Genomic DNA, 15109 nt, shown 5'->3' on the forward strand with positions numbered 1-15109 from the left:
GGAGGAGGAGGAGGAAGAGGAGGAGGAGGAGGAGGAGGAGGAGGAGGAGAAGGAGAAGGAGGAGGAGGAGGAGGAGGAGGAGGAGGAGGAGGAGGAGGAGGAGGAGGAGAAGAAGAAGAAGAAGAAGAAGAAGAGGAAGATGAAGGAGAAGGAGAAGAAGAAGAAGAAAAAGAAGAAAAAGAAGAAGAAGAAGAAGAAGGAGAAGAAGAAGGAGAAGAAGAAGAAGAAGAAGATGCTGATGATGATGAAGATAAAGAGGAAAAACAAGAAGAAAACGAACATGAAAAGGATAAAGATGAGTTAGACTACTCGTCATTACAATAATAATGTATTCACCTCTGTTTCTCTTGCCCCAAGTTGCTCGAACCCAAAGTCAAGAGCCTGAAAGATTATAACAGTAACACAAAAAAATCAATTCACCGTTATGATGGGGAAAAAAACAAAAGTCAAGAATCTGAAAGATTATATTACTAACACAAAAAAAATCAATTCATCGTTATGATGGGAAACAAAAAAAAATCAAAAGTCGACCAGGTTCGTCAGAACTATGATTAACCAGCTTCTCAGGTGAAAAAATTAACCTACTTCCAATTGGCAAAAAAAATAAAAAAAGAATTATTCCAAAATAAACAAACTTTCCAAGCATTCATATCCACTGAATGCTCAATTACTAACGCTGCAAAAGAGCAAAAGATAATGATAGAATTTTGAACAAGTTAATGCGAGAAGCCCATCACTCTTTACGTTAAAGACGAAAGACTCAGATATTCCATGAATTCAAATTGATACACGACGTTAGAATCAAACTTATCAATGCTGCTTTGAATAAGAAGAAGACAAATAAAAACCTAAAGGGTGAACAATAAGGATGAACATGATAATTAGAAACATATTTTTCTGTTCTCAGTACTGATCAAGATGGAGAACAACAACAAGAAGAAGATAAATAATAAGGGAAAGGAGAAGATGAGTAAGATGAACAGAATACTTTTCTGTTATCATGATGCTATCCGTGAAGAAGAAAATTATGATACTAACGGGGCAGCAGTGGAGAGAAGAAGACTCAGAGGAGCGGGCAGCAGCTGAAAGCAACGGGCAGATGACTTAGAACTCAGAAGGGGGAGTGCGGGCTTGCGGCGGACTCAAAAGGGGGCAGCAGCGGAGAGGAGAGGACTCAGAGGAGCGGGGCAGCAGGCAGACGACTGAGAACTCAGAAGGGGGAGTGCGGGCCTTTGGTGGGCAGGGGGGGGGGGCCCTAAGAAAAATCTGCACAACCGCACAAAACCGCACCGCACCGACCCATGCGTGGTGTGCGGTGTGCGAATATTGTGTGCGATGCGATGTACAAAAATTCACACCGCACCGCACAAATGCACGAAACTGAACCGCTCGCACGATTTGGACCTTCCCTAATTGACGGTGCTTATTCTTCTCTCTCAATTGTCGATTATGATGAATATCATCGGGGTACTATCGACATTTTGACCTCGCACAATACTTGTCTGTCGGTTAGCAGACTCTCCGATCAGCGATATCGGGTCTTCACTTAAAGATGGATGCCTAGTTCGTTCTACTTCAGAAGCTTCTCCACTAACAGTCAAACCATACAGTTCTATGACACTGCACCTATTGCACCAATATCTCTATGTGTTGCCATCCATCCCAGCTGCTGCCTGCCCAGGTTACACCTGATAACTTGCAAATTAGTGTGTTCAATTGATGAATATTACATACATATATGTGTTTTATTAGCCATATTTGCATGCTATAATAATTAAATGGACATAAATGACTTGCACTTTAGTTGTATGATTGTTCCTAATTTTTTATTATTTTTACATGACATTTAATATCAATGCATTGAAGAATTATTTTTGCAGGGAATTAAACACTTGGCTAGAGGTTGTTAATGATTTTAGTATATTTTCTGGAATTGTTCCATATTTTTTTATAATTTTCTGACCACTATATAGCCAAGAAATAATTTTTATAATTAAAATAATATGTTTTATGGTTTATTTGGTATGTTAAAATAGTTTTTTATGAATTTTGTGGCATCCACGTCATTCGCCCAAAAATTCGGGCAAATGATTAGATGAGCCCAATGTGCAGTTTATTGGCTCATTATGGCATCGCAATGAGCTAATGCCATAATGAGCAAATCATTATTTCGAAAGGAGCAACTGGCGCGGGCGGCGAGGAAAAGGTAAAGTTTGTCTTTTTGTTTCTTGGCTTTTCTTCGTGCAATAAATGCACGTGGAGAATCGATCTCCGCATGCATTTATGATTATTCCTCGTACGCAGAAATGATTAGCCACGTGCATTGATTGCACGCGGAAATCGACTCCACATGCATTTAATAAAAGGTACGATCACCTTTATTTTGTTATTAAGACAAGGAGACGCAGGACGATGTGGCACGATCTCAGCACTGATTGTCTCTATCTTTTTGTCTCTATCTTACAGCGCTGATTGTGGCCTGTGGAAGCACACAAAGATGTGTCAGAATGCAATCCGAGGACGAAAAAAACAAGGAAAAGGCGTCAGCCAATAAAAAAATGCCATTTTTAGCTTCGTGGAAGAGAAAAAAAATTATCCAATGGCCAGGATTAAGCGCCAGTAAAATGGGGATATCTTGAGATGTAGGCGTCCGATCAAGCTCAAATTTTAAGGGCAGGTTTGTCTTTTCACCCTCTACGATCCATATGGTTGGATTTTTAAATAGAGGTTGGGAAAAGGGGAAATTCACAGAGGAATCTCTCCCCCAAGAATTTGGCGAGGAAGGACACATGGTTTGCTTGTGAAGTCGACAGATCTTGGTTCAAGCATGAAAGTTGTAAGTTTCTTCTTCACTATTGGAACTTCTTGAACCATTTCAAAACGCCAAGGCATGGGCGAAATGTGATGCCCTTGAAGTTGATTTGAATGGTGATTAGCATTGCAATTTGATTTTGATTCAAGATCTGACTATCAAATCTTAGTTCTACATTGATTTTCATCCCATTTTGCATCTTAGATATCTAGATAAGGGTTGAATTTCATCTTTAATTCAATTTCCCTTAAATTCTTCCTTTTTCTCTCTCTAGGTTAATTTTTTGACTTTCTCTCTCTAGATTTTGAAATTGATTGCTTGAAAATTCAATTCAATCTATACAAAACTTAAACCCAAAATTTCATCCAAAAATACGTCCATCTTCAAGTCCAATTCCAAAAATCCCTTGATTAATAATCCCCAAGTTTAATACATAAATATTGTCTTCATAATCATCTTGATTGGAATATTGGTAATCCGAATTAATATGATTTAAGAATCAAAATTATCCTATCTAAAGTGTCTTGACCAAAAACATTAAGATCAAAATTAAGCTGTTGTTTAATTTTGATAAATTACAGGAAAAATTAAAACTCAATTAAGGCCCATTAAATGTAAAATTATTCAGTCTTGAATTAATTCTTTTGAATTAGGATAAAAATTATTGCAGACTGCCTCCCTGTGGTTCAACCCCTTGCTTTCTCTATACATAGTATTTAGTGATTAAGGGCTATTATAAACATATTTTATTGCACAAGTCTAAAAAAGAAAATAACGACATATTTCACACACCAATTTTAGGCTTATCACCACCCTCTCATATCTCTCTGTATATTCAGCTTGATTATCTATTCTAGTGTTGTCCCTTTCGCTACTTTGGGATTCAGTGTCTAGGACTGGTCTTCTTCCATGTTCGAGAGTAGGGATCTATGTTCGCTATCACGATTGTTGGGACATATATAGGCAGTGATTGCCTTTCCACGACGTCAGTGTTCGAGTGGATCCGTGGGTCATTGGGAGTCTGCCTAGACCCATGACCCCTCGTGTCACCCTTCAAGTCTAACGATCTAGTTGGCAACAATTGAACTGCTTTTCGTTGTTTTAAATGTTGCATTACTCATTCACGTCATTGCACCTGGCTATCACCTATGGTGCAAACTGAACCGATGATTCTGTCGAGACGTTTTACATTATATTGATATCATCAAACACTTCCATTCTCTGTGGTGTAAACCAATCTGACAAACCTTTTGAATTTTTTTACATCATATTGGTATCATATCTGATCGTGCTAACCTCCATTCTTAGTACCGTCGGTCCAAAATTTTATCTCTCATTTCGCACGTCTTGCACGCATCACGTATTTTAAAATTCATAGCACGTGCATTCATACTTATCTTGTCATCTCATCATAGTAGATAGAACCCATTGAGAATGAGATGTCTGGCCTCAGGATGGTCCGAACGCGTGGCCAATTACGGTCCGACGTTGGTGACGATTACTATGACGAGGATCACATACATGATCCCAAGGGTCCCAACCCTCCTCTCGAAGATCCTTCGAGCCCGCAGGTTCATGAAACCTTACCTGAACTTGCCCTGGCCGAGTTATCTACTCGAGGTGGCAGGAATTCCCCTCCGAGGGCCCCTACCCCTCTTTGTGGAATACCCAAGATGGTACCTCCACTCGTATCTGAGGAGCTGGAGCAGGTTGTCCCGGCACCATCTCCTAGGCCAGCATCAGGTGCCCGTCGTGCCCGGCCTCGACAGAAGATGTTTCCCCCCAACCCGGTAAGCCCCCAGTGAGGGATGGCCCTATGACACCCCAAGCTCGTGACATGCAGCTGCCCTAGTTTCAGCATTGACCGCACAAGCAGCATGCCCGCCAACACCAGCAACATCATCCGCCTTGGGGACAAGCGAGACGTAGAAATCTGCCACCAGCCCACCCTTGGCTCCAACGCCACTTTGAAGATAGTCATTGTCTCTGGGATAGATTCTACGCTACCACGAGATGAGATATTATCCTCGAGATGAGGAACTAGCACCCCTAGATTATTATCCAGAAGATGATCCATATGATTATCAGGATTGACCTTATGAGGTGAACCCTCCATACTACCTGGCACGGGCCGCAAGATGCGCGGTACGATTGCTGGCTCGTCTGGCCCCATATCACAATGGGTCACTGTACACACCATCGACTTGTCTTCCATCGCAAGCACCGGCACTCGTCCACACTACACGTGACCGATATGCAGTCGACGACATGTGTTGGAATGACTACTCACCAGTACCGCCCTCGATCGTGACCACACTCCACACGCCCTAGGCACCATCGGCTCACTATGGTGATTATAACCTCCCCGTGCCATACACACCACTGACCACGGGCGTGAGAATCGGAAAACATGCCCGCCACATCTACTACCCTGCCTGGCTGATTTTACCCAACGCCCCGGCCCCAGAACCCTGTGATCACTATGGGCCACCAGATGCCAGGCGACCTCAGCCTGTTCATTGTCACTTTGACGATGACGATCAAGACTGAAGGAGAGAAGCACATCATGCCATGATCGTGAAAAGCGTTTATATGGAGATTCCCATCTACGAGGGTACGCGAAACCCGAAGGATTACACTGACTAGGAGTCAGACATAGAAAGCTATTTCCAGTGGTACGACACGTACGACTTATGCATCGCATACACTGAAGCTGGACTTGGAGGTCAAGCTAAAATATTTTTCGAAGAAGGAGAAGGATGCTGCACGATGACGTAAAGATCCACCGGCCACTTGGGAGGTCAGTGGAGGAAGCTTAAGGACAAGTATATCCCTAAGCTTTACATGGCATGACTCCTTTTAAAGTGGATGGATCTCAAGAAGGGCAAGCGCAAGGTGGGCCATTATATCGAGGTCTTCGTGGAGTTCTACATGCGCTCCCATTTTGTCGAGAGCCCACAGATCCAGATTACGCTCTTCGTATATGGCCTCCGATCGGAATTGAGCCCTTAAGAGCTAGAACATAATCCAGCAACAGTGGATCAGGCCTGCAGCATTGTGGAGAGCAACGAGTTTTCCTTTGAGGAAGCAACTCCCACATTGAGTCTGACCACCCGAGCTGCTACCACCACTTCAAGTGCGACCACCATGATGTCCCGACCACCGGATGGACTAAAGGGGTTCCCACCACCCCTTGGAGCACTGCTCCATCACCGACCACCATTACCATGACACCTGCCGCCTCTTTGGTCATTTCTACCACCCGAGCCCTAGCTACGACCCTCGAGCCAGTCCAATACTTCAAGTGCAAGGGCTTTGGGCATCGTCAAACTGAATGGCTTTCCCTCTTACATGTCAATATTAGTGGGAACCCGATCGACCCTCTAGAAGACAATGACTATGAGGTCAATATTTATCTGGATGAGTGTCCCGAGGATGATGTCTGCGAAGAACATCTCAGGTATATTCCAATCACTCCTGCCACCCCGGCGCTTGTCTCACAGATAGTGAACCTACAGATCCAGCAAGACGGCCCGAGTTTAGAGGTCCTGAGAGCTCACCGGGTCATACCATATATGCCATGACCCGCTACTACACTGGCCATACCGAAGACCATGCCAACAGCATAGACACGCCCGACTCCAGTAACTCGAGGAACTACATCCACTCCGCAGAACCCTACCTCAGCGGTCATATTGCCACCACTATCGAATCAGTCGACGACTGCCTGCGCTGAGCTTGTCTAGCGCACCTCGATCTTCTACGTGAACGTCATGGTAGGGGGACGTACATGTAAGTTGATATTTGATAGTGAAAGCTGCATCAATGCATCTATGAAGATACTGGCTCTCAGTTAGGCCTCACATTGGTGCTGCACCCGATGCCCTAGAACGTGTCATGGATTGATGCCTCTACCCTCCTGGTGAAGTCTCAATGCCATGTACCGTTGAAGTTGAGCACCTACACCGATAATGTGTTGTGTGATGTGCTGCCAATGAAGATTGGCAGTATTATACGGGGCTGACCTTGGCTCATCGGCCATGATGTCCAGCTAGCAGGACGAGCAAACCCATGTTAATTTATCTATGTTGGACGATGACTATTATGGTACCCATCGACCTGAATGCTGACTACGTGGCCCCGGTTGACTCAACACCAGCACCCATGCCAAGGGCCCCGTTAGTCACTAATGGGTGCATATTCATCCGAGAGGTCGATAAAGAGAAAGAGGCTTCTCCCGTGTGCTACACTATCACCCGGGATATTCTCTCCAAGGATTCCCCTCGTGAGCTTGTTGCGCCTGAGTTGACCAAGGTCATGGCTGACTTTGGGGACATATTTCCCAAAGAGCTTCCTAATGAGCTCCCACCCATGCGAGGCATACAACATGCCATCGACCTCATTCTCGGTGCATCACTCCCGAACTTGTCTCATTACCGAATGGACCTAGTAAAGTACGAGGAGAAATACCGGCAAATGAAGGAGCTCTTGTCAAAAGGCCTCATATGAGAGAGCCTTTGTCCTTGTGCCGTCCCCATACTCCTAGCACCGAAGAAGGACGAAACTTGGCATATGTGTTGCGATTCCTCATGTACGAGACCTGTTCAATCATATGGCAGGAGCGACGATTTTTTTGAAGATTGATCTACGCAGCGGGTAACATCAGATACACATCCGACCCATGGATGAATGGAAGACAACCTTCAAGATCAAGGATGGCATGTTTGAGTGGAATGTCATGCCATTTGGGCTTTTTAATGCCACCAACACGTTCTAGTGATTGATGAATGAGGTCTTACACTAGTTCATCGGTAGATTCATCATTGTTTACTTTGATGACATCCTGATCTTCACTAGCTCTCCTACGGATCACGTAAAACATTTGTGAGAGGTGTGCACAAAATTACAGCGAGAGAAGCTCTATGCGCACCTGAGGAAGTGCAACTTCTTTATGGCTGAGGTCTCTTTCCTAGGATTCATTTTATCGGCTCACAGAGTCTCGGCCGAACCAGAAAAAATCAAGGCTATCACGTCTTGGCCAAAGCCCAAGGAAGTTCATGACGTTCGCAGTTTCATGGGTCTAGTGACCTTCTATCAAAGGTTTGTCTCAGGGTTTAGTGGCACCACTACGGCCATCACGGACCTAATTTGGCTCGAGAAGTTTGAATGGATGAAGGCTGCTGATAAGGCCTTCAAGGAGGTTAAAGGCCTCATAACCGAGTCACCAGTACTACGATTGTCCAACTTCAACAAGGTCTTTGAAGTCACGTGTGATGCATCGACATTGGTATCAGTGGTGTCCTTAGCTAGGACGGATGCCCAATCGAGTATTTCAGCGAAAAACTGAACAATACGGGATGTTGATATGACAATTGTGATCGTGAATTCTATGTCATCATCCAGTCACTTTGACACTGGCGACATTACCTCCTTACGAAGGAGTTTGTACTTTATTCGGACCATAGTGCCCGTGGGCACTTACATGACCAGAAGAAGGTCAGCGATTTGCACGCCCGCTGGATTGCTTACTTAGAGGACTACACATTTGTCATCCGGCACAAGAAAGGCAAAGATAATGCTGTAGCAGATACCCTTAGCTAGAGGCAACTCGTCCTCAACGTGATGAGGACGCGAGTCTAAGGGTTTGACCAGCTCCCACAGGACTATGCCGATTGCCCCAATTTTGGAAAAATAGCTAGTGCCCTCCAAGATGGACCGAAATCCAAATTTCAGGATTATTACCTTTCAGAGGGGTACCTCTTCCATGGGAAGAGGTTATGTATATCCCGCACGTCATTACGTGATTTTCTCATATGGGAGACTCACGCAGGTGGTCTTAGTGGACATTTTGGCATCAACAAGACCATCCTGGGTTTAGGGTTTCGGTTTTACTAGCCCTCCTTGAAAAGGGATGTCGGGAAGATCATCTCCTGATGTTTGACTTGCTCTAAGGCAAAGATGATCAACCAAAATGTCGGGCTCTATACGCCCCTTCCAGTGCCGATGCGCCCTTGGGACGATGTCAGCATCGACTTCATCCTAGGTTTACCTAGGAATCATCACCAGCACGACTCTATCATGTTCATCGTCGACAGGTTCACTAAAACGACACACTTTGTGACATGTTCAAAGACAACAGATGCGTCCAAGGTAGCACGACTCTTCTTCGTCGAGATTGTCTGCCTACACGGGGTGCCCTAGTTTATCATGCCCGATCGTGATGTACGATTTATGAGTTACTTTTGGAAAACCCTATGAGTCTTGATGGGCACCAAGCTCAAATCCTCCATGGCCTACCATCCATAGACGGATGGGCAAACGAAAGTTATGAATCGCAGCCTGGGGAATTTGTTCGGTTCCATAGTGGGGAATAACCTTAGCTCTTGGGATCACGTGATCTTGCGACCCGAGTTTGCTTTTAATTCTTCAGTGAATCGCACCATCGGATGTACTCCATTCGAGATCTTATATGGCCAAATACCTCGTAGGCCCCTAGATCTCATTCCAGTAGAACCCCATATTCGAACCTCCGAGGATGGTCTTGCATTCGCCCAACATATTAGAGATTCGCATCATGACATTCATGCACGCATTGCATCACAAAATGAAAAGTACAAAGTTGCCGCCGATATAGGTCCTAGGCCAGTTTGGTACACTGAGGGAGATCTAGTTTCAGTCAGGTGGAGGTCTAAGAGGTACTCTCCAGGGGTCGCAACAAAACTTCATGCTCGTAGTGTCGGGCATTACCCAGTAGCCCATGTGATTGACGAGAACGCCTGCATTGTGGGCATTCCTTCTGAATGGGGGATCTGATCCGCCTTCAACGTTAGCGATCTAGTCTGATGCTGACTTATGCCACCCATCATGTATCCTTCGACTTAGTGAATTTGATGTCCTTCTCATGTATCCTTCGAATAGGAATGTTTAGAACACATGCTTAAAGACTAGTGATCTCCGTATTACAATCTCATCATAATTCACTAAGTCCAATCATGTATTCATGGACTTCATTATAAGCATCACACTTGCACTATAATGGATATGTTATATTAATGAACATAGAATGAGATGTGGAATGTGTGATTGGCTTTCCTGCCACATATATTTCCATCATAAAGGAGTGCCCTTCCCTATTTATATTTTACTTAAGTTTTTCTCAAAAAACCCCATAAAGTAAAATATATTCACCAATGCCCCTATGATCATATGTGCGTGACCCTCTAGGCTCATGTATCATTTTGGTTAATAACTTTAGTGGCCAAATAATCTTCGTGAACTTCTTGATGCACCCTAACTAAGACTATTTAGAATCCCATGATTAGGGACATGTAGGTCATAGTCAAAGTACAACTATCTGTTCACAATATATCTTTGGAGTCTCGGGTTTTAGGAACACTTGCACAACCATGACGTGAATTAACGTGATTGACAGTTTGGTATAATACCATTCAGGATTCTAACCGATCAATTCAGTGAACTCTTTACACTAAAGAGTACCCACTATCTATCCTTACTGTCTCCACACTAGTGGCTACGCAAACGATCATATTCATCATATGAGTGAGGCTAGATAGTGTTATTCTATCTAGATATTTCAATGACCTTGTCGAGTATCCTTTGAATAACACTATTTAGAACACATACTTAAAAACTAGTGATCTCCGTATTACTATCTCATCATAATTCATCAAGCCCGATTATGTATTCATGGACTTCATTATAAGCATCACACATACACTATAATGAATATGTTCTATTAATGAACATGGAACGAGAGATGGAATGTGCGATTGGCTTGCTGGCTACATATATTTCCATCAATAGAGAGAGAGTAGAAAGAGAGGGAGAGAGATGGAGATTGAGATTAGAGAGAGGGGGTGAAAGAGAGTTGCGATTGTATAGATAGCAAGACAGAGAGAGAGGAGGGGAAGGGGAGAGAGAGGGAGGGAGTGAGAGAGAGAATAGAGATAGTATTGAGAGAGAGGGAGTGAGAGAGAGTAGAGATAGTATAGAGAGAGAGGGAGTGAGAGAGAGTAGAGATAGTATATAGAGAGAGGGGGGTAGAGATTAGAGAGAGGGAGTGAGAGAGAGACTATAGATAGTATAGAGAGAGAGGGAGATAGAGATTAGAGAGAGGGAGTGCGAGAGAGTAGAGATAGTATAGAGAGAGAGGGAGATAGAGATTAGAGAGAGGGAGTGAGAGAGAGTAGAGATAGTATAGAGAGAGAGGGAGATAGAGATTAGAGAGAGGGAGTGAGAGAGAGAGTAGAAATAATATAGAGAGAGGGAGATAGAGACTAGAGAGTAATTCAAGAAAATCCAACATTTAAAATAAATTTCTTAATGAATGCAGAGCCAAAAATATCTTTAAAGATACCATAATATCTAGAAAAAAATATCCAGATACTAAAGCATATTTTAATCAGTTTAAACTATGATATGATGAAGCTATAGTTTTTTTTATGAACATATTAATGTGCATGATATTTATATGTTAATTTTCATGTTACAAAGGTTAGAGTAAACTTTTCACCAAATATTCTGGTACGTCTTGTCTTGTCTTTTATGAGTTCTATTTAAATTTGATAAGAACATAAAAAATGTCACTTATTCATTCAAATTGAAATCTTAAAACATCTTTTACCCCAAAATCAAATTCCAGTCTATTAGATTAGAAATGATACAGTTTTATGCATAAAAGCCTCCCACCTAACATCAACAGATATTTAACCATAACAAAACCATGATACTTTATCAGGTCATTTTGTGTTCAGTTCAAGGCCTTTCCAATTTACCTATAGAGGTGAAAAGAAATCCTCCCCAACTTTTGTTACCTATCTTTATGGTGAGAAATCAATGGTAAACTAAAAAACATATAATTGAATCCCCACTCCTCTCATAAAATTTTTAAGGCCCCTTTGGGCCAAGTCTATAAAGGTGGGCAGCAGTCTGCCGAAAATACGCCGCCATAATGGACTAGAATTCAATGAAAACAAGAAAAAACTAATATTCTCTGAGTATTTTTTTTCAATTGCGGGTGGGGTTTCAGGAGGAAGTCTCTAGTGATGGGGGGTCCCCTAAAAAGATCAGCCTTGTTTGCGTCCCTTTCCCACAGATAATCAGCATGCTGCGCCTCTCCCCTTGAATAAGTGGGCCTTTCTCACAGAATATTCCATTTCATGATGTGAATAGCCCAACTGATTTCCGCCTGCAGGGGCCCACTTTGTTCCAGAATGTAAGTGCTTCCCACAGGATTATCTTTGCTCTGGGAATCTGTCTATTGACCATAGTGGGGGCCTTGATCATGACCCAAATCAAATTCAATACACCCACATAAAATTCAAACCAATTTTTATCCTACTGTTAAACTTTTATCCTTTCAAATTTTAATTAAAAGGACTTCCCCTTCTAGAGGGCTGTCAATATCCTATTGGTCCAGCTCTCAATACCAAACAATTTTTCATCCTATAGGACGCATTTTTTGCTTAAATATTTATCCTTTCAAATTTTAATTATAAGGACTTCTTGACAGCTTTCAACATCCTATTGGTCCAGGTGTCCTACTGGACGCAATTTTTGCTCAAATATTTATCCTTTCAAATTTTAACTTAGTACGATTTCGGCCTCCTAGACAGCTTTTAACATCCTAATGGTCCAGCTGTCAATACCAAACAAATTTTTATCCTACTGGACGCATTTTTCGCTGAAATATTTTTCAAAAGGATTTTAAGGGCCCCAAGCAGCTGTAAATATCTCATTCCTCAAATATTACCGAAGATTCTTCCACTAGATACTTCATACAGCTGTCGGCAAATGATTGGTCCACAGAGCGGTAACCTCACAGCTTCGTCTTCTTCCTCGCACCTCCCCCGAGCAAAACCACACCGCCGAGTAAACCAGCGGCCCCGCCCGACGTTTTCCTCCCCAAATAACTCCCCCCCACCACCACCCAATTGTAAACCAAGCTCCTCCTACTCTCTCACATCAATTCTCTCTCTTTCTCTCTTGCTCCCACTTTCTTTCTCTGTCTTGCTCTCTCTCTCTCTCCAAGCTCCTTTTCCCACTCTCTCGCATCAATTCTCTCTCTCTCTCTCTCTCTCCAAGCTCCTCCAACTCTCTCGCATCAATTCTCTCTCTCTCTCTCTCTCCAAGCTCCTCCCACTCTCTCACATCAATTTTCTCTCTCTCTCTCTCTCAGCTCCTTCTCCCACTCTCTCACATCAATTCTCTCTCTCTCTCTCTTGCTCTCGATCTCTTTCTCTGTCTTGCTCTCTCTCTCTCGTGCTCTCGATCTCTTTCTCTGTCTTGCTCTCTCTATCTCTTGCTCTCGATCTCTTTCTCTGTCTTGCTCTCTCTATCTCTCTCGTGCTCTCGATCTCTTTCTCTGTCTTGCTCTCTCTATCTCTCTCGTGCTCTCGATCTCTTTCTCTGTCTTGCTCTCTCTCTCACTCTCTTGCTCTCGATCTCTTTCTCTGTCTTGCTCTCTCTATCTCTCTCTCTCTTGCTCTCGATCTCTTTCTCTGTCTTGCTCTCTCTCTCTCTCTCTGGCTTGCTCTCCATAAATCTCTCCATCTCTTGCTCTCAATCTCTCTCTCTCTCGCTCTCTATCTCGCTCTGTAGAGCGATGTCGGCGGTGGGAGAGAAGGTGGTGGTGCTGGGGAAGTACGAGCTGGGGAGGCTGCTGGGGAGAGGCTCGTTCGCGAAGGTGTACCTGGCGAGGGAGCTCTCCACGGGGGAGGCCGTCGCCATCAAAGTCCTGGACAAAGCTCTGGTCGGCGGCGACCCTCCCATGGCCGCTCAAATCGCCCGCGAAGCCTCCGTCATGCGCCTCGTCCGCCACCCCCACGTCGTTCACTTGCGCGAAATCCTCGCCACCAAGTCCAAAATCTTCTTCGTCATGGAGTTCGTCCCCGGCGGCGAGCTCTTCGCCCTCCTCGCCGCCGGCCGCCTCCCCGAGCCCGCCGCGCGCCGCTTCTTCCGCCAGCTCTTCTCCGCCGTCGCCTTCTGCCACTCCCGCGGCGTCGCCCACCGCGACATCAAGCCCGAGAACCTCCTCCTCAGCGCCGCCGGCGACCTCAAAGTCTCCGACTTCGGCCTGGCGGCGCTCCCCGCGCAGCGCCGCCGCGACGGGCTCCTCCACACGCGCTGCGGCACCCCCGCCTACGTCGCGCCGGAGGTGCTCCGCACGAAGGGCTACGACGGCGCCGCCGCCGACCTCTGGTCCTGCGGGGTCGTCCTCTTCGCGCTCCTCGCCGGCTTCCTCCCCTTCCAAGACGAGAACCTCATGAACATGTACAGGAAGGTCTTCAAGGCCGAGTTCCGGGTCCCGCCGTGGGTCTCCCCCGGGGCGGCCCGGCTCGTCCGCCGGCTCCTCGTCCCGGACCCCGCGGCTCGGATCACGGCCCGGGAGCTCGCCCTCGACCCCTGGCTCGCCGACCAGGACGAGGCCCCCCCGCCGCCCCCCGTTCCCGTTCCCGTTCCGGCTCCCGTTCCGGATTTGAACGCGTTCGAGCTTATAACGGCGGCGGCGGCGGGGCTGGACCTGTCGGGGCTGTTCGAGGAGGGGGGGCGGCGGCGGCGGGTGTACACGTGGCGGCGGGCGGCGGCGGAGGTGCTGGATAGGGTGGAGGCGGCGGGGCGGCGGCGGGAGCTGGCGGTTAAGAGAGGCGGCGGGAGGATAAGGTTGGAGGGGGGGGAGGGGGGGCTGGCGGTTACGGCGGAGGTGTTTGTGGCGGCGCCGCTGCTCGCCGTGGCGGAGCTCCGCCAGTCCGCCGGCGATCTGGCGGAGTTCGCCGAGCTCTGTGATGATCTCGTCTGCGCCGCCGCCGCCGGGTAGATTCTTCGATTCTTAGATTCTTACATTCTTGTTCTCGTCAAGTGTACATTTTCGCGGTGAAGTTTTGGGAAAATTTATTTTCGGACTGGTTCAGTGTTTGTGAGTTTAGAATTTGTCAGGACAAATATCAGTGGAAAAAATGTCGGGATGTGAAGAATCGTGGAAAGCGTGTTGGTTAAGTTTCCAGTTGATTTCCTTCTCTCTCTTTCTGCTCTCTATCTCTTTGTCTCTCTCTCTCTGCTCTCTGTGTCTCTCTCTATCTGCCCTCTCTTTGTCTCTGTCTCTCTCTGTTCTCTATCTCTCTGTCTCTATCTGCTCTCTCTCTCTCTGTCTCTGTCTCTCTCTCTGTGTTTGCCTGTCTGTCTCTCTTTCTCTATGTCTCTCTCTCTTTGTCTGTATGTCTCTCGGTCTGTCTGTCTGTCTGTCTCTCTCTCTCTCTCTCTGTATGTCTCTCTCTCTTT

At 45.6% G+C, this 15109-nt stretch overlaps 1 protein-coding gene across 1 annotated transcript; it reads left to right on the top strand.

Moving 5' to 3' along the window:
• The first annotated feature begins 12726 nt into the window (after positions 1 to 12726).
• Positions 12727 to 14648, top strand: LOC144713511 (CBL-interacting protein kinase 16-like). Its single transcript, XM_078588105.1, has one exon. It carries the CDS (start codon positions 13437 to 13439, stop codon positions 14646 to 14648), a length of 1212 nt encoding a protein of 403 aa, XP_078444231.1. The 5' UTR covers positions 12727 to 13436.
• Positions 14649 to 15109: the final 461 nt, after the last annotated feature.

The sequence above is a fragment of the Wolffia australiana genome, chromosome 16 (genome assembly GCF_029677425.1).
Source record: "Wolffia australiana isolate 7733 chromosome 16, ASM2967742v1".
Lineage (NCBI taxonomy): Eukaryota > Viridiplantae > Streptophyta > Magnoliopsida > Alismatales > Araceae > Wolffia > Wolffia australiana.

Bases quoted from the DNA above. Each gene is read 5' to 3' on its own strand.
- LOC144713511 (XM_078588105.1), top strand. From the start codon at position 13,437: ATGTCGGCGGTGGGAGAGAAGGTGGTGGTGCTGGGGAAGTACGAGCTG.